Here is a 22,975-nt window from a genome sequence, read left to right as displayed (position 1 = left end):
ACGACATTCCTCAGGACGACATCCAAGAACTCTGTCAATCAGTTCCAAGGCGAATAACTGCTTGCGTAAGGGCCAGAGGTGGACCAATGCGTTATTGACTTGCTCAACTTGTGAAGCTCTTTCTCTTGAATAAAACACCGTATTTTTTTGAAGCTTTAATCGTTTCTTCGTCTACCGATTTGCGTCCCCTTCCGATAATTCCTTCGTGGTGTGTCTTTCTTTTTGTCTTCAAGAGTATCTTAGTGTGGAAAGAGAAACAAAAGTAGTCACGTTGTAGTGTGAGTCAGCGAAAACCCAAACATTTTTTACTTTAAAATACACAGCCGCAGTCTTCTAAATTTGTCGGTGGAGTTTGTATTAACACTAGACAGTGGCCAGCCGGCATCAAAAGTCAACTGTAGACTAATTTTAATTGTTTCTTGGTGAAGTTACTGTATCTAAATAGGTTAACTTATCAGACGCATTGCAAATTAGATCTAAGGCGCTGCCGTCATGGACTGTGCGACTGCTCCCGGCGGAGGTTCGAGTCCTCCCTCGGGCATGGGTGTCTGTGTTTGTCCTTGGGATAATTTAGGTTAAGTAGTGTGTAAGCTTAGGGACTGATGACCTTAGCAATTAAGTCCCATAAGATTTCAGACACATACTACTACTACTGCAAGTTACACTCCTGGAAATGGAAAAAAGAACACATTGACATCGGTGTGTCAGACCCACCATACTTGCTCCGGACACTGCGAGAGGGCTGTACAAGCAATGATCACACGCACGGCACAGCGGACACACCAGGAACCGCGGTGTTGGCCGTCGAATGGCGCTAGCTGCGCAGCATTTGTGCACCGCCGCCGTCAGTGTCAGCCAGTTTGCCGTGGCATACGGAGCTCCATCGCAGTCTTTAACACTGGTAGCATGCCGCGACAGCGTGGACGTGAACCGTATGTGCAGTTGACGGACTTTGAGCGAGGGCGTATAGTGGGCATGCGGGAGGCCGGGTGGACGTACCGCCGAATTGCTCAACACGTGGGGCGTGAGGTCTCCACAGTACATCGATGTTGTCGCCAGTGGTCGGCGGAAGGTGCACGTGCCCGTCGACCTGGGACCGGACCGCAGCGACGCACGGATGCACGCCAAGACCGTAGGATCCTACGCAGTGCCGTAGGGGACCGCACCGCCACTTCCCAGCAAATTAGGGACACTGTTGCTCCTGGGGTATCGGCGAGGACCATTCGCAACCGTCTCCATGAAGCTGGGCTACGGTCCCGCACACCGTTAGGCCGTCTTCCGCTCACGCCCCAACATCGTGCAGCCCGCCTCCAGTGGTGTCGCGACAGGCGTGAATGGAGGGACGAATGGAGACGTGTCGTCTTCAGCGATGAGAGTCGCTTCTGCCTTGGTGCCAATGATGGTCGTATGCGTGTTTGGCGCCGTGCAGGTGAGCGCCACAATCAGGACTGCATACGACCGAGGCACACAGGGCCAACACCCGGCATCATGGTGTGGGGAGCGATCTCCTACACTGGCCGTACACCATTGATGATCGTCGAGGGGACACTGAATAGTGCACGGTACATCCAAACCGTCATCGAACCCATCGTTCTACCATTCCTAGACCGGCAAGGGAACTTGCTGTTCCAACAGGACAATGCACGTCCGCATGTATCCCGTGCCACCCAACGTGCTCTAGAAGGTGCAAGTCAACTACCCTGGCCAGCAAGATCTCCGGATCTGTCCCCCATTGAGCATGTTTGGGACTGGATGAAGCGTCATCTCACGCGGTCTGCACGTCCAGCAGGAACGCTGGTCCAACTGAGGCACCAGGTGGAAATGGCATGGCAAGCCGTTCCACAGGACTACATCCAGCATCTCTACGATCGTCTCCATGGGAGAATAGCAGCCTGCATTGCTGCGAAAGGTGGATATACACTGTACTAGTGCCGACATTGTGCATGCTCTGTTGCCTGTGTCTATGTGCCTGTGGTTCTGTCAGTGTGATCATGTGATGTATCTGACCCCAGGAATGTGTCAATAAAGTTTCCCCTTCCTGGGACAATGAATTCACGGTGTTCTTATTTCAATTTCCAGGAGTGTAGATATAGAGTGCGACCAGAAGCTGAATCAATAAATTAAAAAAAAACAGCAAAATACATTCCTGGTCATCGAAATTGCAACGCCCTGAACGATAGCAAGAAGCGTAATTTTCAGATTCGTAGAAAGTGGTAGAAAGAAGACAATTAAATCTATAAGTGATCTGGGATCACACAAATTGCGAAATTTAGTACAAGGTTCTGCCACCTGTCGCATCAACGTCAGCTGTAAGCCACTTTGCATCGCGTCGAACTAGGCTAGGATGGCAGATACGGGTATGTCATTGCATGCTGCTTCAACTGCAGTTCATCCTCATTGTGGCTGGAGAGTAGTGGCGTTCCAGGCTCTCGGCAGCCCGTGACCAGAAGTTTCCAGTGGCTGCGTGATCTAGAGAACCAGCACGGCCAGCCCAACGATCGAACTCCTCTGTACCCACGTAGCTCAAACATCTTTGGCAACATGCAGTCTTGCCGCGTCTTGTTGAAAGTAACGTCACTGGGACCACGAAGATAGCGCACAGCCGCCGGCCTTAACGAGACAGATATGTAACTCTCGCCGTCCAGATAATCGGCTATTGGAATCGAAGGTGATGGTTTCCGGAAGGTAGTATTGTTGGTCCACAGGTGATGAGGGTCTGTACCCAGTGGCATCCCACTCCATCACGCCACAAACATGGTTGTATGACAATAAGGTATACAAACTTGCAAGGTTCATTGTCCTTGGTATCTCTACACACGGAGGTGGCGGTCGTGATGCTAAAGATAAACAGGGACTGATCTGAAAAGACAGACGTGGTGCCTCCCGTGTGCCCAGTGTTGTCTCTGTGTGTGTCACTGTCAGCGCGCATTTCTCTGCTGCCGTGTCAAGGAAACGGACAGACGCCACAGCTCGATGCCGCACTGCCATGGGAAAAATATAGCTGTCCTCTCGGCCCCTAGTCGCGTGGGGCCGTTGCGATTATCTGATCCCAACCGATGCGCGTTTTAATATTAGGGAATGATAACTAGAACTCTGGATGGACCGCGATATTATCCCTGTCGAAAACGTTTCTCCACCTCACCGTTAAGCAACATCAGAATGCGATTTCTGAATGGGAAACCAGCTGTGCTGTCTTTCCTTCTATACGCAGCATAGATGGCGTTTCTCCTACCTATGTTATGTAATTCGCTGAAACGTGAATCATTTGCATATACAAACAAATATTGTACTTCATGTCAGTTTGTAGTTTGTAGCATGCCTCGTCCATCGTTTTGCAATTTTGATGGACAGCAGTATAGTATGAGAAAATGAATGCAGAAGATAATAAACAACACATCGAGAGAGAAGACTTCGTCGTTAAATGTGATAGGAGATGCTAATGGCATAATGAATAATTTTCTGTTAACTGCATTTGAATTATGACTTGAAGCTTATGCTAACTGAAAAGACCGAACTAGGAACTAAAATTAGATTATCGAATTAAATTATTTATTTTCTGTTAAGATAAATTTCCGCGCAAATGCACTATTGCTATCGTAAGCTAACATACATCGAGTTTAAACTGAATTTGGTTCTAATGATAACAAAAAAAATGGCTCTGAGCACTATGGGACTCAACTGCTGTGGTCATAAGTCCCCTAGAACGTAGAACTACTTAAACCTAACTAACCTAAGGACATCACACACATCCATGCCCGAGGCAGGATTCGAACCTGCGACCGTAGCGGTTGTGCGGTTCCAGACTGTAGCGCCTGTAACCGCTCGGCCACTCCGGCCGGCTAATGATAACATCTTACGCTTGTAATTACTTTAAGAAGTTCAAACTGCATGTAATCCACAGCACTAGTTCGCTTCAGTGTTCTTATACAGACATGCTAGCGAGCGTAACGTGGCTTCTCCCTAGTCCATTGTCGAACGTAGCATTACTTTCACGCACGTTACTACACCTGAGTCAAACTCGCCTTTTTGTGGAACATCAGATTTGATAGCACTGGATATTTTGTGAGGTGAATACTCGAATACCAGACGCGTTCTTCATGCACAAATTTCTTCTGACTCATCTGTCTTCTGACCGGTTTGATGAGGCCCGCCGCGAATTCCTCTCCTGTGCCTTCAGTTTCCTTGCAACCTACGTCCTCAGTTGTTTGCAGGATGTATTCCAATCACTGTCTTCCTCTACAGTACTTACCCTCTACAGCTCCCTCTAGTACCATGGAAGATATTCCATGATATCTTACCACATGTCCTATCATTTTGTCCCTTCTTTCTGTCCATGTTTTCCCTGCGTTCCTTTCCTCGTCGATTCTGCTGAGATCCTCCTCATTCCATACCTTACCACTGCACCTAATTTTCAACATCCTTCAACAGCACCACGTCGCAAATGCTTCGAGTCTCTTCTTTATCGGTTTTCCCATACTTCATTTTTATTGCCATACAATGCTGTGCTCCAAACGTACATTCTCAGAAATCTCTTCCTTACAATAAGGCCTTTGTTTGACACTAGTACACTTCTCTTGGCCAGGAAGGTCCTTCCTTGCCACTGCTAGTGCGCTTGTTATGTCCTCCTTGCTCCGTCCGTCGTGGTTTATTTTGCTGCCTAGGTGGCAGAATTTCTTAACTTCATCTACTTCGTGATCCTCAATTCCGATGTTAAGTTTCTCGCTGTTCTCATTTCTGCTACTTCTCATTACATTCGCCTCTGTTCAGTTTACTCTCAATCCAAATTCTGTACTCATTAGAGTATTCAATCAATTCACCCGATCCTGTAATTCTTCTTCCCTTTCACTGAGCCGGCCGCGGTGGTCTCGCGGTTCTAGGCGCGCAGTCTGGAACCGCGCGACTGCTACGGTCGCAGGTTCGAATCCTGCCTCGGGCATTGATGTGTGTGATGTCCTTAGGTTAGTTAGGTTTAAGTAGTTCTAAGTTCTAGGGGACTAATGACCACAGCTGTTGAGTCCCATAGTGCTCAGAGCCATTTTTTTCCCTTTCACTGAGGATAACAATGTCATCAGCGAATCTTATCATTGATGTCCTTTCACCGTGAAATTTATTAGCACCCTTTAATCTTCCTTTGTTTCCGTCATTAGCTCTCCGCCGTACAGACTGAACATTAGAGGCAAAAGACTGCATCCATGTCTTACATCCTTTTTATCCGAGCGCTTTTTGTTGATCTTCCTGTCTTACTGTTCCCTCTTGGTTCTTGTTCACATTGTATATTACCAGTTTTTCCCTGCAGCTTACACCTATCTTTCTCAGAATTTCGAACATCTTGCACTACTTTACATTATCGAACGTTTTTTGCACCTCGGCAAATCAGAGGAAATGGCTTGATTTTTCTTCAGTCTTGCTTCTGTTATCAAGCGCTATGTCAGACTTGCCTTTCTGGTGGCTTTACCTTCCCTAAAGCCAAACTGATGGTCAGTTTTATTTCTCATTATTTGTTTATTATTCTTGTCAGAAACTTGGATGCATTGGCTGTGAAGCTGATTGTCCGATAATTCTCGCACTTGTCGGGCCTTTCTGTGTTTGGAATTATGTGGATGATGTTCCTCCGATAGCCTAATGGTATATCCCCAGTTTCATCCAATGCCAAGAACTCTGCACCCTTGCAAATCTCTTTCACTTGAGAACACACTTCCGGGGATACTACGTTGTCTGACTGCGAAGACGCAGAAAGGGGAGAAACTGCGAGAGTTGCATGTCGGTTTGTTTTATATATAATTTTTTCAACACAGAAACAAGTTTTCAGTGTTATTTAATGATTTATGCTGCGCTGAAGATACAATAAAATGTTTATCTTACAGAAATTATCAGCATGCGTACAGATGCAGAGAGTTTCACAGGTTCTTGCTAAGCAGGTTGGCAAATAGTCATGACTCATTTAGTTTCACAATCGAAAAATCCCTTTCACGCACATACAGGATGAAGGCTAATAACCGACAATCGGCAGGGACGGATTTCTGACTGGAAATGCAAGGAAAAAGATCAAATGAACATGTGTCCGGAAATGTGTCGTTGCAGCGGTAGATGGTGCTGACGAATGTAAGCTCCTCTGACCAAGTGCCGTGTGTTTCTTGTGTGTTACAGGCTGTGTGACTGACACAGCGTATTGTAAACAGCAGAATGGTCCGGTATTCATGTCGGGAACAAGGCGAGATGGTGTACGCCCAAGCAGATGTAAACGGTCGAGAGGTCGCACGGTATACAAAAACCAGTACCCTCACAGACACCAACCACAAAACAATACATTTCAAGCCCTTTTTGGGAGGTTTGTGTGCTCATAGGCCCTTTCAGACAGGTGAACGTACAGGGAGACGGCGTATTGTGTGTACACCAGATGTGGAGGATCAGTTCCTACCGGATATTGAGACGAACCCCAGTACAATGATATTCCACAATGTCTCGACGAAGGAACGTACCTTGACTTCCTACAGATTGTCTGGGTTGCTTGATAATGTGCCTTTGGCAATACGGCAGGTTATACGGTTTCTGCATGACGGAGCACCACCCTGCTTCCGCATTACAGTTCGCTGACATCTCAGCATCTTCCTCAGATGCCCTGTAGCGCGGCCTGCTAGATGACCAGAAACAAACTTCTTGTATTTTTACCTCTAGGGGGCCTCTGAAAAGCGTTGTGTATGTCGAACAAGTTCCTGATGTGCTGACCCTTCAACAGCGTGTTCAAGACACCTGTGACACTAGAGAGAGACCAAAACGTCCGAAAGAGTGTGGTAGTCCATGATACGACGTGTGAACGTGTGCATTACATCTCATGGAAACCACTTTGAATATCTGTTGTGACGTGGATGCGATGCAGCTCTTCACTGTTTTCTGGTACGATTTGCAGTCATTGCACGCTCACTGTCTACTTTTAGACGTGTTCATAGGACCTTGTTTCCTCCATTTCCAGTCAGGAGTCCATCCCTGCAGTTTGTCGGTTTTGTTAACGTTCATCCTACATTTTGATCAAAACTGATATCACGTTTGTAACTTCACTATGAAGACGTTTCCTGTGGAAAACAAAAGTAGAATTCCTGCACAGTTTGAATGTAAAACAATTTGTCTTTAAAATGGTTATAAGATTGCAAATGGACCAGTTCCATATGCAAATGCACATGGCTCTTTCAACTGAAATGGCAAACGGTCTCGAAAAGCGCTCAAAACCAGACTTAAGACCTCAAACGTACAGAAAGCTGTTCCTGTAAGTATTCTTACAAAGCCACAATGGATTCTTTGAAATTCACGTTTTCCTTAACGCCAGTGAACGCAGGGAAATGGACAGCGTCCCTTGTCAGAAGTTGTCCCTCCAATAGTGCGAATTTCTTTTTAAATTTATCCACTTCCTCCGTGAAATCAATTAGTTGTTTCTCACCTTTCTGTGTCTTACTGAGGGCAGACTGCGGTCTAAGTTCTTTAGAATTCAAGGTCGGCAATCCATTCTAGATTTTCTAATTTTCGTTGTTGCTTTCCTTTTTGCTTCAGAAATTTAGTAGTAGCGGGTTTTAAATCGAATACTCGTTCCAAAAACGTTCTTTGACTTAACCAACGTACTTTGCAGTAATAGTCTCTATACTCTTTGTTAGGTTCCACCTGTTCAAACAGCCGATGTAATAATAACAATTCCACCAGTGTTTCATGTCTGCGTACTTAACACAAAGTGCTTCTTGGTGTACAGAACAATGAATCCCATACAATTCGTCTGTCGATCTTTACAAGTTCCAGCTCTTTCATCGTCAACTAAATCTTTAAATTCTTTCTGCATGCTATTGTAATGGCGCTTCGTAGGAAACTTGCAGTACTTGTCAATTTCGACACTACATAATAGAGACTGATGGTTCTCATCATTCCCCTCTGCAATTTCCACTCATAGCGACGGTAAGTTGCTAGCTACCTCTTTCTGTACAAATAGTCACTGGATCTGTGAACTCCCTTTATACAACAAGCGAACGACGAAGAGCGCTTTACACCGTGATTTTTCCAAATAGAAAAAATTCGTGCTGACCAAAATAAGCCTCACCAAATTCTAAGTATCTTATGGCACTACTAAACGAAATGTCGCCCTTTACCGAGAAGAACACACCAAATCCAAGACGTACTGAGCAGTGCCAGAGAGGCCGTGCCTGACACTTGTTTCCATGCACCACAGTGTGCACATGTGACGTTTCACACAGTCAAGTCCAACACCAGAAATCGTAAGTATCCGGTTTGAGTGTTACCTACATGTAATAGAGAAAAAACAAAAAGAATGTAGCCTGAATAATGCTGTTAAAATTACAATGAATTTTTTTTTATAGTGAACGCTTATAGACATGTGACTGATGATTAATGGCAGATACAGTAGTATATAGAAATTGCTTACACTGCCCCAATTTTGAGGTCAGTCAACCCAATATTTTTTAAGTTTTAATTATTTTTAAGTTTTTCAATTTTTTAAAATTTTTGAGCATTTTAATATTTTAATTCTTTTGGTTTTTTAATTTAATTTGTTATTTCAAAGAAATCTAATAAAATTTTTCCTTATAAATTGTTACAAAAAGCTTTAAAAACTCACCATTCAATGCATTTTTTAAATGGCTCTGAGCACTATGGGACTCAACTGCTGAGGTCATTAGTCCCCTAGAACTTAGAACTAGTTAAACCTAACTAACCTAAGGACATCACAAACATCCATGCCCGAGGCAGGATTCGAACCTGCGACCATAGCGGTCTTGCGGTTCCAGACTGCAGCGCCTTTAACCGCACGGCCACTTCGGCCAGCCATTTTTTAAAAACTAATAAATTTTAACAAATAAAAAATATGACTGATATATGAGATGAATTTAAATTTGACGAAAATATACATAATAAACCATGAGAAAAAAGTTAAATGTAATATTTGTAAAAATTATTTAAAACCATTTTTAACTACAGAATATCTGAGAAATAAAAAACATAAGGAGGATAGTGAATGTAAAATTATATGATGACTACGAAAGGATATTTCTTATTACTTACAAAAAAATTTATAGATAGTTGGCAAGAAACAGAAAAGTCAAATTATCTTTTTTTACTGTAAAATACTGGATTTATCATAAAAAATCATAATAATTTATTAATACATCTTTATTGAGATAATAATGATTTATCGAAAAAATATTATGATTATTGTAATTTTCCAAATATAATACAAAATATATAGAAGTTTATATATTATTCTCGAAATTTTCTCATTCAATAACCAAAAAATAAATGTGAAAATTCGAAATAATTTTTAAAAAATTCTCAATCAGTATCCTATGTTGAACATCATCAGTTAAATTCTTGTTTCCCTAAGAAAATTATATAAGCTAAAGTATCATTAGAAATTGTATCATTTAAAAGTAGCACATAATTTCATAGTCGTTTTTTCATTTGCAATAATATTTTATTTTTGACTCATATTTATAACATAAATAGGATAATTTGTACTGAAATTACATGGATTTATATGAACACCTACATTTAATTGTGTTGCTCATTTAAAATCATGAAATGAATCATAAGCTTTTAAAAAGTATTTGGCATATCTAATTCTTGAGGAAAATTTATATTTCTTTCATTATTTAGATAAATATTTTGTAATTCAGAAATACCAAATAATTATGAATCAACCAATTGATTATTTTTCTTTTGTTTGAAAAACAACTAAAATAAAATAAGGCATATCAAATTATGTTGAATTATGATTTGTTATATGTATCTGAAAATTATTTATAGTACTCAATCTGGTGATTTCTATAGTTTGTAATCCAATGAAAGATACCAGTATTTTAGGATTTTTTTATCATTCTTGTTCTAATTCTAGTTCATAATTTGGATCATGTTTAACAACAGGTGCTCTAATTTCCATATTTTCCAATAACAATTTTTCCTCCATTTGGTAAAGTACATTTTGTTTCGACTCCAGCATCATTTTTATTAGATCCTCTAACCAATAGCATCACCAGCACTACAACTTAAAGTAAAAATAACTGTTAAATCTCCATCCCACATAATTTCTTTATAATCTTTAAAAAAAAACACAAAAACATTTCTAATGGATAAAGTACTTCATTTTCCTAACTTTTTATTTTACTGTTATCAAATCTTGCATTCCAAGATTGACATCCAAATTTTATCTCATTTAATGCCTTGCTCCTTTCAGTTAAAATTATTATGGTGTTTATAAATATCAATAGCCTCTCTATACATAAGAGCATGAAAATGTGATGTCTCCCATATAACACTCATCTCAGTGAATTTTAGTTCATGATCACACTCTTGCTCAAGATATTCCGCAACGGCAGATGTTTCTGCATGTCCCAGGCGGAAAATCCTCTTGTGTTCAACGAGACAGCTGTTAATACTTCTTTTTGTGATATCAGTATAAAGCAGTCCACAACTACAAGCGATTCTATATACATCCAGTGTAGCCAAAGGACGTTGTCTATCTTTTGCTGATCTTAAACATTCTTACATCTTCTTGGTGGGTCTGAATTACTTTTACACACCATACTTCCTTGTCACTTTGCCAATGCGATCTGTAATCGTACTGATGAATGGAAGGGAAACTTTCCATTTGGGCGGTAGTCGTTCCTCATTGGTACTGATTTTTCTCCCTAGGGCAAAGTGCTCTATCTTTCTCTTGTTAGAATAACCATTCATCTTGAATGACGACCATAGATGTTCATGCACATGTTTTATGTAAGTCGGTTTACAAATTTTGTGGACTCTATCTGCACTATGGCCCAAGAGTATACAGAGAAGTAACACATACTTATCGTTATCTGCATAAAGATTCATCCACCACCCCAGACAAAAAAAGAAGAGTCATGGAGAGTTTGGCAGATAGGACTTCATGTTAGGCTGGCAGTGACTGAGGCACAACGGTACATCAAGGCCATCCTGCTTACTCATGTGCTACCAATCATGTGACAGTATCGTAGTGCTATTTTTCAACAAGACAATGCTCTTCCACACGTGGAATATGTCTCCCTGAAATGTCTGCGTGATGTTGAGGTACTCTAATGGTAGCAGGATCCCCAGATCTGCCCCCTATAGAACATTTGTTGGACCAGCTATGACATTGGCCATGTCAGAGTGCCAGTAACCAGAATATCAACAAGAACCATTTACAATGTCGGCCTTCGACATCCTTCCCAACCGAATCCAGCCCAGAGGGAATGATATGTCCTAGCGATTTGTGGACTCATAACGCCAAATTCTTTTCAAACTGCACTTGATACTGAAATCACCAAAATAACATTACATGCCCTCTCATGGTTCTTTCTCCTCTTTCATTTTTTGTGAGGTAGTATATATTACGAGTATAGAGAGTGTCTCTCCTATGGGTCGTCAGCCGCATTTTGTCTGGTGTCTCAGCAGATACTCGCAGTTTCGCTGTTGCTTTATGTAGTTAGAGTCAGACCAAACAAATAGTCCACATCACGTCTTTCATGCGGCCAGTGTCTACGGAAAGCATCAGTTTGCTTCCCGTTACAAACAAATGATATTAAAAGCGTTATTTTACATAACCATTCCACAGAACGGTCCCAGATTAGGTCATTGCGATATTCGCTTTATCGAATTTTTGTGTGTGTGTGCGGGGGGGGGGGGTGTAGTGTGAGGGAGGGGGAGGGGTCAAACCTCTTTCTCCTACCCTTCCTTCAAAATAAAATACAATCTGCTGTGATTCCCACATTTATTGTAGCCCAAGTGACTACGATTTTAATAATACTAACAATAAACTATAGAAAAATGTCTTAATGCAGACTCACAAATAAGATATTCATCACGACAGGCAGAGGAATGGCCTCCAACAACAAACAGATCACCACAGTGAAACTGGACCTCGCGAAACTTGAAATTCCTCTAGAAATCATACAGCACCAGTCCAAATTCCGGCACGTCACTCTACAAGCGGTATCGCCCTTATCCCTTATCAGCAAAAGGACCACAGGAACCGGCACAGCCAGACGGAGTGGCCGTGCGGTTCTAGGCGCTACAGTCTGGAACCGCGAGACCGCTACAGTCGCAAGTTCAAATCCTGCCTCGGGCATGGATGTGTGTGATGTCCTTAGGTTAGTTAGGTTTAAGTAGTTCTAAGTTCTGGGTGCCTGATGATCTCAGAAATTGAGTCCCATAGTGCTCAGAGCCATTTGAACCAGCACAGCTGGCCGCTGTGGCCGAGCGGTTCAAGGCGCTTCAGTCCGGAACCGCGCTGCTGCTATGGTCGCAGGTTCGAATCCTGCCTCTGGCATGGATTTGTGTGATGTCCTTAGGTTAGTTAGGTTTAAGTAGTTCTAAGTCTAGGGGGCTGATGACCTCAGATGTTAAATCCCATAGTACTTAGAGCCATTTGAACCATTTGAACCAGCACACCGAAGTGACAGAGAAGAGGATCTTGCTCAGAGTCAGATAATCAGAGCTTTCTGGTCAAAGGAGAAACAGAAGACCAACATAATGAGTCAAAACGAGCTTCCTGGCGCTAAGTAGCTCCAAACGAAAAAGATAGCAATAATAATAATAATAATAATGTGCTTACTGCTTAGTAAGTTCAGCATAACTTGAAAAATATTGCAATAACGAAAAACAAAAAAAATAACGAAAAAACAATTTTAAAAGGTTTTGTCAGAAGGTTTGAGACATTCGATCATCATGCAATTGATTTAAGATCTATGATAAAGGGAACTTTCACAACTATGACATCATAATTTATAAAATATAAAATCGAAGTTCAGCATAACTTGAAAAATATTGCAATAACGAAAAACAAAAAAAATAACGAAAAAACAATTTTAAAAGGTTTTGTCAGAAGGTTTGAGACATTCGATCATCATGCAATTGATTTAAGATCTATGATAAAGGGAACTTTCACAACTATGACATCATAATTTATAAAATATAAAATCGAAGTGTGCACTCACCATATTCGTTTACCATATTCGTTGTTGTACTTAGTAGTATGTTGTGAACACATCTTCATAGACTATGGCTATGTGAACATTTAAATTGGAGAATCCTGTGAATTGGGAGAATATCTATAGACTATGGTTGTGCGAATATGGAAATGAGGTAATGCTGTAAAGGGGGGGGGGGGGTCTGTAGACTATGGCTATGTGAACACGTAAATGGATGAAATGCTATAAATTGGGAGAATGTATATAGATTATGGCTTTGTAAAATTGTAAATGGGGTGGAAGGAATGATGTAAACTGGGAGAATATCTATAGACTAAGCTGTGTGAACATGTAAATAGGGTAATGCTGTAAATGGGAGGATTCTCTGTAGATTATTGGTATGTAAACATGAAAATTGGGAGTGTATTCTAAATGGGGAAATGTTTGTAGACTACAGCTAACTGACTATATAAATAGGCAAATACCGTAAATGGGGAGAATATCTATAGACTATCACTATGTAGACATGTAAATGCAGGGAATGCTTTAAACAGGGGAAATGTCTGTAAGCTATGGTTATGTGAACATATAAACATGGGAGGGGGGTACTATTAATGGGAGGAGTAGTGGGACAATGTACATTCTGCTGCATTTCGTTAGTGTGGGTTGCATACATTCAGGGGCCAACTTGATTGATTTATGAGACACTCCTGCTCCTCTTAACACATTGTTCTGAGGGTTGATTTCTAACCCCCTGCAGATAATCTGTCCTTCTTAGGAAGCCCTCACCCCTCCCCCTACCCCTTCTCTTCCCTGGAAACCTCCTACACTCCCCATTCCCCCTTGCCAATACAAGTACACTTTCAGATCTTCATTATTCGAATATCCCGTCCCACTCTATCACTCTGGCTAATTAAATCGATATATTAGTTAACCCTCTCCCCCTTTGGGAAATGACCCAGCCCTCCCCTTGCCCCCCTCCCCACACACACTGCGAAATCGGCAGTATTATGGCTGGGCGGTGAAGCATCAGCAGTTTGTTGTAAGTGACTGTTTCTTTGGTGGTGCAGAAGGAGAATGGAAGAAGAAGAAGAATGGGGTACTCCTACTTGATAACATAAGAGCAATAGTTGTAGGTCCATCCAACTGTCCCAGGACAAATGTTCTCATGTCACTACTAACACACCCAGATGGAGTTTGCTTTGAGCATATATGTGTATTTTCAAAAATGCCGTTTCAGCCGAAGCACCAGCTAGTGCAAAAGATACTGCAGGGTGCTGATGGTGTAACATACATGACATTCAGTCAAAGCAGTCAAATTCCCCCACCATTAATGTGAAGCCAGACACACTGTTCACATTTGATTATGTTGCAGTGGAAAACCTCGATAAAATTCTACAACATCTTTGTTTTTGTCTTTTTATGGGTATTAACGTATTTTATTTGAGTCAGACATATTTCAGAACCCCAAAACAGTTGGTGAGTGATAATGCAAATCTCATTATAGCTTCTAGGCACATATAGGAACCGACATGTCACTCAACGATTTTATAAAGATATGTGCAGATTGCTGCAATCATACACAGTATGGTTTTCTTGGTATTGATAAAGCAAGAAAACTGAAAGACGTTAGGTATAGATGGAACTTCCAGGAGTTTCTGTATATATAGCTATGAAAAAATTATGAGTATGGCAATATGCATCACACCATGGACAAGCTCGCTTGTATGTCAGGCACTCAGCCCGAAAGGGTAAGTGTGCATAGACACAGAGTGTGTTTTCACATACGTAGATGGAAAATTTCAGTCTCTCGAATCTAATGTTAAGAAGCCAGAGATGTATGCCCAGACCCTACTGAGACAGATCAACGAATTAGATGTGAGGGTTAAGAAACTAGAGATGTACACCCAATAATTCTGTAAAGATTGATGGAACTGAAAAGCAAGTACGTGACTTAACTGAAAGGTTGAGTGAAATATATATAAGGTGCAGCCTGCAAAGCAGTCAGCTTAGTATATAGCAAGATGTCCACTATGCATAAGGTCATCGCTGCATGAAAGACTGTTTGAGAGAAGTTACAGTTGCTGGGGTTAGGACATTTGGACAAAGAGCGGACACTGCGAGAAACGTTTTAACCAGCTACTAAATATCTCGATGAATTCTTAGCGAAATTACGCAACGACGACGATAATGCTATTGCCGTTTTTATTAATCATCGCAGCGACGCTAGGAACATGTGGTGTCAGTGACGGAAAACCATGCATATTGGGCACACAACCTATAACTTTAAATGAGAAAACAGTACAGATTGGGACAGGGAATTTGAAAGAACACGAAGTCTATTGAACTTCATTTTCCTAAAACCCTCAAAAACAGCAAAATTTTCACCCAAATATATGGAGGTGTATGATGAAATACACCATGTGATCAAAAGTATCCGGACACCCCCATAAAACATACGTTTTCCATATTAGGTGCATTGTGCTGACACTTACTGCCAGGTATACCGTATCAGCGACCTCAGTAGTCATTAGACATCGTGAGAGAGCAGAATGGGGCGCTCCATGGAACTCACGGACTTCGAACATGGTCAGGTGTCGTATGTCTGTAGGCGAGATTTTCACACTCCTAAACATCCCTAGGTCCACTGTTTCTGATGTGATAGTGAAGTGGAAACGTGAAGGGACACGTACAGCACAAAAGCGCACAGGTGGAACTCGTTTGTTGACTGATAGAGGCCACCGACAGTTGAATCGGGTTGTAATGTGTAATAGGCAGACATCTATCCTGACCATTACACAGGAATTCCAAACTGCATCAGAATCCACTGCAAGTACTATGATAGTTAAGTGGGAGGTGAGAAAACTTCGATTTCATGGTTGAGCAGCTGCTCATAAGCAACACATCACGCTAGCAAATGCAAAACGACGCTTCATTTGGTGTAAGGAGCGTAAACATTGTACAAGTGAACAGTGGAAAAACGTTGTATGGAGTGACGAATTACAGTACAGAATGTGGCGATGCGATGGCAAAGTGTGGGTATGGCGAATGCCCGATGAACGTCATCTGCCAGTGTGTGTAGTGCCAACAGTAATGAATAAGATTTCTCAGTATTTTTAGAGAATATAGAGAGAAGTATAAGAGAGTATAAGAGAGTAGCAGTAGTTCGAGAAGTGCACAAACCAGCATGCAAAACATACACTTGTAGGCATGTTATGATTAAAGGTTTGAATGACTTATGGCAGGCTGATCTCATGGATAAGAAAGAAGAATATTCACATGAGAAAAATGGATTCAAATATGCTTTGATGGCTATTGATAATATTCCAGATTTGCCAAGGTGTTATCCGTTAAAATAAAAATGGGGAGAAATATCGTGGATGTGTTTGAGGGTTTGTTGCAGACAGGCATGAATCGACACCTGGACAACCTACAAACCGACCACAGGGAGAGTTTTACAGTAGGTATTTCAAGAGTATGATTCAACTCAAGATTCAACTGTCTGAAGGTGAATATCATGGAATGTCTGAACAGAACAATAAAAGGTGAAATTTGGATATGTTTTAACCTTCGCGGCTCATACAAATAGACAGATATCCTCCCAGAAACAATAGTACAGTATGATCTAACCAAACATAGGATAATAAGAATAAGACCAAACGAATTGATGTTCATGTTAATGGACTCATGGATATGGTGTACTGTAGTATTAAAATGTAACCCGAAATTTACTACGGGTGATTTGGTATGTATCTCAAAACACAAAACAGCATTTGAGACATCATGCCTCACAAATTGGCCGGGTGATACAGATAGAGTTTACATAGTGCAGAGAACAAACAAATCCCAGAATTTAAATCTTAAAGCATGGTAATGGCACTGAAATTTCAGGGTGCTTTTCCACCAACGAAATGCAGAAGAGCTCAGAACCAAATGTGTTTCTCATAGACTGTGTCATAAGACGTCGAGGGAATACAGCCCAAGGTCAATGGCTAGGTTTTCCTGCGATACAAAACAGCTAGACTGACGCTGATGATTTGCTATGTAATGGAATGCACAGAACACAACCGACGCAATAGCATAACATGCGTAATAGAAGACGCATTTTAGGAAGCGGTGGTATTCTCGACAAATTACCCATCGAATTGCATATTCTTGGGTGTAATTACTGTGGACCTGATACATCGCTAGAAAAACGTTTGGGTCATGGTGACAAGGGGATTAACCTGCTTGACAAGGCGTGTTTGGAACATGACATTGCATAGGCAAATCATAAAGATCTCCTAGGACGTCACGTTGCAGATCGAATTTTAGCGGATAAAGTCAAGCCAATGCATGCAAGAAAGAATATTGGTATAGGACAGGGCATTGCAGCATTTGTAGTCGATAAAACAATGCATGGTAAAATTAAGTTAGACTTATTGGTGATGAATTTCAAGAAAGTTATGAATACTGCTCGTCATGCACTGAAGAAGAAGAAGACAATGATTAAGAAGGAGAAAGTACGTTTAAAACACTGTATGCTGACAGTGATGTACGCAGGTAAAGGCGCCCTGAATCATAAAGGACCCGTTAAAGCACCCATGGTTCTGATGATACCCAAGACATCAGGTAGAATTGTCGCCCTCCTCATTCCTGCCCTTACAGGTCTCTCAGCGATGGGTTCACTGGCTGGTGGTGCTGCGGCTATTGGCAGTTCAGTGAAGAATGCACAGAACTCCCAGGAGCAGCTAGAGGAAGCAAGAAGATATAATTGCATGATGGAAGCAGCAGTCATCAGAAAGGAGAGTACTTGAAACAGTACAAGAATGGACTTGATCTCTTCATAAACAATAAAAAGCCCGTTACCTGTCCTGCCAGATAGATCGCTAACAAATATAGATCTTCTCAGGTTTCTCAGGAAAAAAATCAGCATTCCAAGATTCAGTGATCTGTTCATGCGGAATACATTACCGAAGACTATGTGGAAATCCAGAGAATGGGGAATTGTGAATTTAGATGTTGCTGGGGAACCAGAAACCCAATGTGTGTAGTGTGTTAAGAAACATACAAATAATGTCTACTGTTTCAACTAATTTGGAGAATTGCAGCCGTCAGAGGGGCTACAACGATACTTCATCGACAGAAGAAGTAGTTTTAACAGTGAAATAATGTACGGTGAGTTGTGTTGATGGTATTTCTTGTACAATCAGAATTTAAAAAAAAAGCGATTGAAAATGTTCAAATGTGTGTGAAATCTTATGGGACTCCACTGTTAATGTCATCAGTCCCTAAGATTACACACTATTTAACCTAAATTATCCTAAGGACAAACACACACACCCATGCCCAAGGGAGGACTCGAACCTCCGTCAGGACTAGCTGTACAGTCCATGACTGCAGCGCCTTAGATCGCTCAGCCAATCCCGCACAGCGAAAGCGATTGATTTTAATTACTCCTTTTCGATGTATTTTATAAGGCCTGCATCTTTGCAAACAGCAGAGAATGGTGGGAAAGACGGAGATCCAGTCCCTGAAAAATGAATTTTATAAATAAACAGTATATCGTTTACTACACAATTGAATTTCCTGTCATAAGACACCTCCTCTCCAGCACCCACCCACCAGTTTCCAGGTGGGGAGGGGGAGGGCTGGGGGCTTTCCCAGGGGGAGGGGTTAATTTATCGATTTAATTAATCAGTCAATCAAATTCATAGAACAGGAAGGTACTAATCGAATAATTCAGCCCTCACAGTGTACTTGGATTGGTGGATGGGCAGTGTGAATAATGGAGTTTTATGGAGAGGTGGGGGAGGATGGGGAGGGGGAATGGAGTGGGGTCTTGCAGAAGGATAGATTATCCCCAGGTTCAAATGGTTCAAATGGCTCTGAGCACTATGGGACTCAACATCTTAGGTCATAAGTCCCCTAGAACTTAGAACTACTTAAACCTAACTAACCTAAGGACATCACACACACCCATGCCCGAGGCAGGATTCAAACCTGCAACCGTAGCAGTCCCGCGGTTCCGGACTGCAGCACCAGAACTGCTAGACCACTGTGGCCGGCGATTATCCCCAGGGAGCCATAAAGCAACCCTTAGGGTGTCATAAGCTATTTAGCAGAATAGTAGGTTAAGGGAGGGAGAGGAGGTCATGAATCAATCGAGTTTGCACCTGAACGTGTGCAACATGACTAACAAACTACACCAGAACATACATTGTCCCACTACTGGCGATGATGCTCTTTCTTTCACTACAGCTACAGAAAGGCAGCCTTTGTCTTTATTTCCTAATTGGAAGATCTCCCCATTTTGTCTCACTAAACGCCTGTGAATTCCCAGTTCTACCTGTGGACTCCTGAAATGTGTGAGTTTCTTGTTGACAGCAGGTACAATCAAAGGGTGACAGGGGGCCTCGCCTTTTCCTGGCAGGAATATTCTCTCAGGGAGATACGGTCTCGATGCAGCCTTGTGGTTAAACAAAAAGTATCCTGAAACTTCCTGGCAGATTAAAACTGTGTGCCCGACCGAGACTCGAACTCGGGACCTTTGCCTTTCGCGGGCAAGTGCTCTACCATCTGAGCTATCGAAGCATGACTCACGCCCGGTACTCACAGCTTTACTTCTGCCACTACCTCGTCTCCTACCTTCCAAACTTTACAGAAGCTCTCCTGCGAACCTTGCAGAACTAGCACTCCGGAAAGAAAGGATATTGCGGAGACATGGCTTAGCCACAGCCTGGGGGATGTTTCCAGAATGAGTTTTTCACTCTGCAGCGGAGTGTGCGCTGATATGAAACTTCCTGGCAGATTAAAACTGTGTGCCCGGCCGAGAGTCGAACTCGGGACCTTTGCCTTTCGTGGGCAAGTGCTCTACCAACTGAGCTACCGAAGCACGACTCACGCCCGGTACTCACAGCTTTACTTCTGCCAGTACCTCGTCTCCTACCTTCCAAACTTTACAGAAGCTCTCCTGCGAACCTTGCAGAACTAGCACTCCTGAAAGAAAGGATATTGCGGAGACATAGCTTAGCCACAGCCTGGGGGATGTTTCCAGAATGAGAATCTCATTCTAAAATGTATCCTGTTTTAATCATAGCTGGCAATTTTCTTGAATCAATTGCAATATTTGTTCCTCAGTACTATTTCCTGAAAATTAGAAACCTGGAAACTGGTGGATTGTTGTTGTTGTGGTCTTCAGTCCTGAGACTGGTTTGATACAGCTCTCCATGCTACTCTATCCTGTGCAAGCTTCTTCATCTCCCAGTACGTCTTGCAACCTACATCCTTCTGAATCTGCTTAGTGTATACATCTCTTGGTCTCCCTCTACGATTTTTACCCTCCACGCTGCCCTCCAATGGTAAATTTGTGATCCCTTGATGCCTCAGAACATGTCTACTAGCCCTCGTCCTTTTACCTGCTTGATCCTCTGCTGCCTTCACTACTTCATCCCTCAGTGATCCCTTGATGCCTCGGAACATTTCTACTAGCCCTCGTCCTTTTACCTACTTGATCCTCTGCTGCCTTCACAACTTCATCCCTCAGATCTACCCATTGTTCTTCTACTGTATTTCTTTCCCCCATTCCTGTCAATTGTTCCCTTATGCTTTCCCTGAAACTCTGTACAACCTCTGGTTTAGTCAGTTTATCCAGGTCCCATCTCCTTAAATTCCCACCTTTTTGCAATTTCTTCAGTTTTAATCTACAGTTCATAACCAATAGATTGTGGTCAGAGTCCACATCTGCCCCTGGAAATGTCTTACAATTTAAAATCTGATTCCTAAATCTCTGTCTTACCATTATACAGGGTGTGACAAAAAGTTATGGCCAAACTTTCAGGAAACATTCCTCACACACAAATAAAGAAAAGATGTTATGTGGACATGTGTCCGGAAACGCTTAATTTCCATGTTAGAACTCAGTTTAGTTTCGTCAGTATGTACTGTACTTCCTCGATTCACCCCCACTTGGTCCAATTGAAGGAAGGTAATGTTGACTTCTGTGCTTGTGTTGACATGCGACTCATTGCTCTACAGTACTAGCACCAAGCACATCAGTACGTAGCATCAACTGGTTAGTGTTCATCACGAACGTGGTTTTGCAGTCAGTGCAATGTTTACAAATGCGGAGTTGGCGGATGCCCATTTGATGTATGGATTAGCACGGGGCAATAGCCGTGGCGCGCTACGTTTCTATCGAGACAGATTCCGCGGGTACACTTCTGCGAATGGTTCATCCAACAATGTGTCAATCCTCATTTCACTGCAAATGTTCTCTTTACGGATGGGGCTTCATTCCAACGTGATCAAATGGTAACTTTTCACAATCAGCATGTGTGGGCTGACAAGAATCCGCACGCAATTTTGCAATCACGTCATCAATACAGATTTTCTGTGAACGTTTGGGCAGGCATTGTTGGTGATGTCTTGATTGTGCCCCATGTTCTTCCACCTACGCTCAATGGAGCACGTTATCATGATTTCATACGGGATTCTCTACCTGTGCTGCTAGAAGGTGTGACTTTACAAGTACGACACATGTGGTTCATGCACGATGGAGCTCCTGGAATTTCAGTCGAAGTGTTCGTACGCTTCTCAACAACAGATTCGGTGACCGATGGATTGGTAGAGGCGGACCAATTCCATGGCCTCCACGCTCTCCTGACCTCAACCCTCTTGACTTTCATTTATGGGGGCGTTTGAAAGCTCTTGTCTACGCAACCCCCGTACCAAATGTAGAGACTCTTCGTGCTCGTATTGTGGACGGCTGTGATACAATACGCCATTCTCCAGGGCTGCATCAGCGCATCAGGGATTCCATGCGACGGAGGGTGGATGCATGTATCCTCGCTAACGGAGGACATTTTGAACATTTCCTGTAACAAAGTGTTTGAAGTCACTCTGGTACGTTCTGTTGCTGTGTGTTTCGATTCCATGATTAATGTGATTTGAAGAGAAGTAATTAAATGAGCTCTAACATGGAAAGTAAGCGTTTCCGGACGCTTGTCCACATAACATATTTTCTTTCTTTGTGTGTGAGGAATGTTTCCTGAAAGTTTGGCCGTACCTTTTTGTAACACCCTGTATGTATAATCTATCTGATACCTTTTAGTATTTAGTGGATATGTAAATGTAAATACTTTCAATAAAATGCATACATCTGGCAGGAGGGGTTGTCACGACCCCCTTGACGAAGCTCCTGAATCCGCACCTGTTCAGAGAGGCCATCACGAAACGTGATGTCACACTTGAAAAGGAGCCATGAAACCCTGCTTCAATATATTCACAGTAGTATTAAGCACGTCTAGGACTAGCAGCAGAAGCAGCTTACCTGTACGCTGATGACGTCACTGTTCAGGTGGAATTCCTGCTGGCTGAAGGCGCTACCCGCGATGTCGCGGGGGAAGACAGTGATGGCGATGCCGGCGGCGGAGGCTCCGCGCCCAAGGTCCAGCAGCACCCCGGCCGAGGAGGGCAGCGCCAGCACCCCCTCCACCGTCCAGCCCTGCGCGGCACGCACGCGCAAAATTACTTTACGACTGACAGCGAAGACGGAAGTAGGAGAGGAAGAGCCCAGCGGACCCGGGCCACCTTTCTGCCTATACCACGCAACCTGCAGCTGCAGTAAAATCTCCAAAGTTGCCGAACCTTTACCCCACAGACAACACTTCCTGCTCTCAGTTGCAGCCACCTTGCTGTCCTTTGTGATCGTTGCGCCCTGTGACCTTCTGTGCGTTCGTTTTTACCGTTGTGGGAGTTATTCTTTTATTCGTTTTTACTGTTACTTGTTGTTTCCATTATTCTTTGGTACTGTTATTTGTTGTTTCCGTTAGTCGTTGTATGGTACTGAACGATTTGAGCGGGAAGTTCGTCGAAAGTTGTAAGTGGAAAAGTTCTCTTGGCAAGGGGCTCGCAATACAAGAGCAGTCAAGAGAAATGGTTTGCGCGTTACATGCCTACTCTGAAAATGAAAAACTTAATGGCGGTCTGAGGCTCTCCGTTACCAAAGTGGTCGACAGAATTGCTGCTTCCCTGAATAT

At 42.6% G+C, this 22,975-nt stretch overlaps 1 protein-coding gene across 1 annotated transcript in view; it reads right to left on the bottom strand.

Annotated features, from left to right (window-relative positions):
* The window catches only part of LOC126151236 (uncharacterized), a 349,750-nt gene that overhangs the window by 166,725 nt on the left and 160,050 nt on the right, over nucleotides 1-22,975 (bottom strand). The window contains exon 8 of the mRNA XM_049915929.1: nucleotides 22,267-22,440. Coding sequence (XP_049771886.1) covers nucleotides 22,267-22,440 — 174 coding nt within the window. The remainder of the gene's footprint in view (nucleotides 1-22,266; nucleotides 22,441-22,975) is intronic.

This window comes from Schistocerca cancellata, chromosome 2 (assembly GCF_023864275.1).
Source record: "Schistocerca cancellata isolate TAMUIC-IGC-003103 chromosome 2, iqSchCanc2.1, whole genome shotgun sequence".
NCBI lineage: Eukaryota > Metazoa > Arthropoda > Insecta > Orthoptera > Acrididae > Schistocerca > Schistocerca cancellata.
The sequence above is the reverse complement of the archived record's forward strand: the minus strand, read 5'-3'. Positions and strand labels throughout refer to the sequence as shown.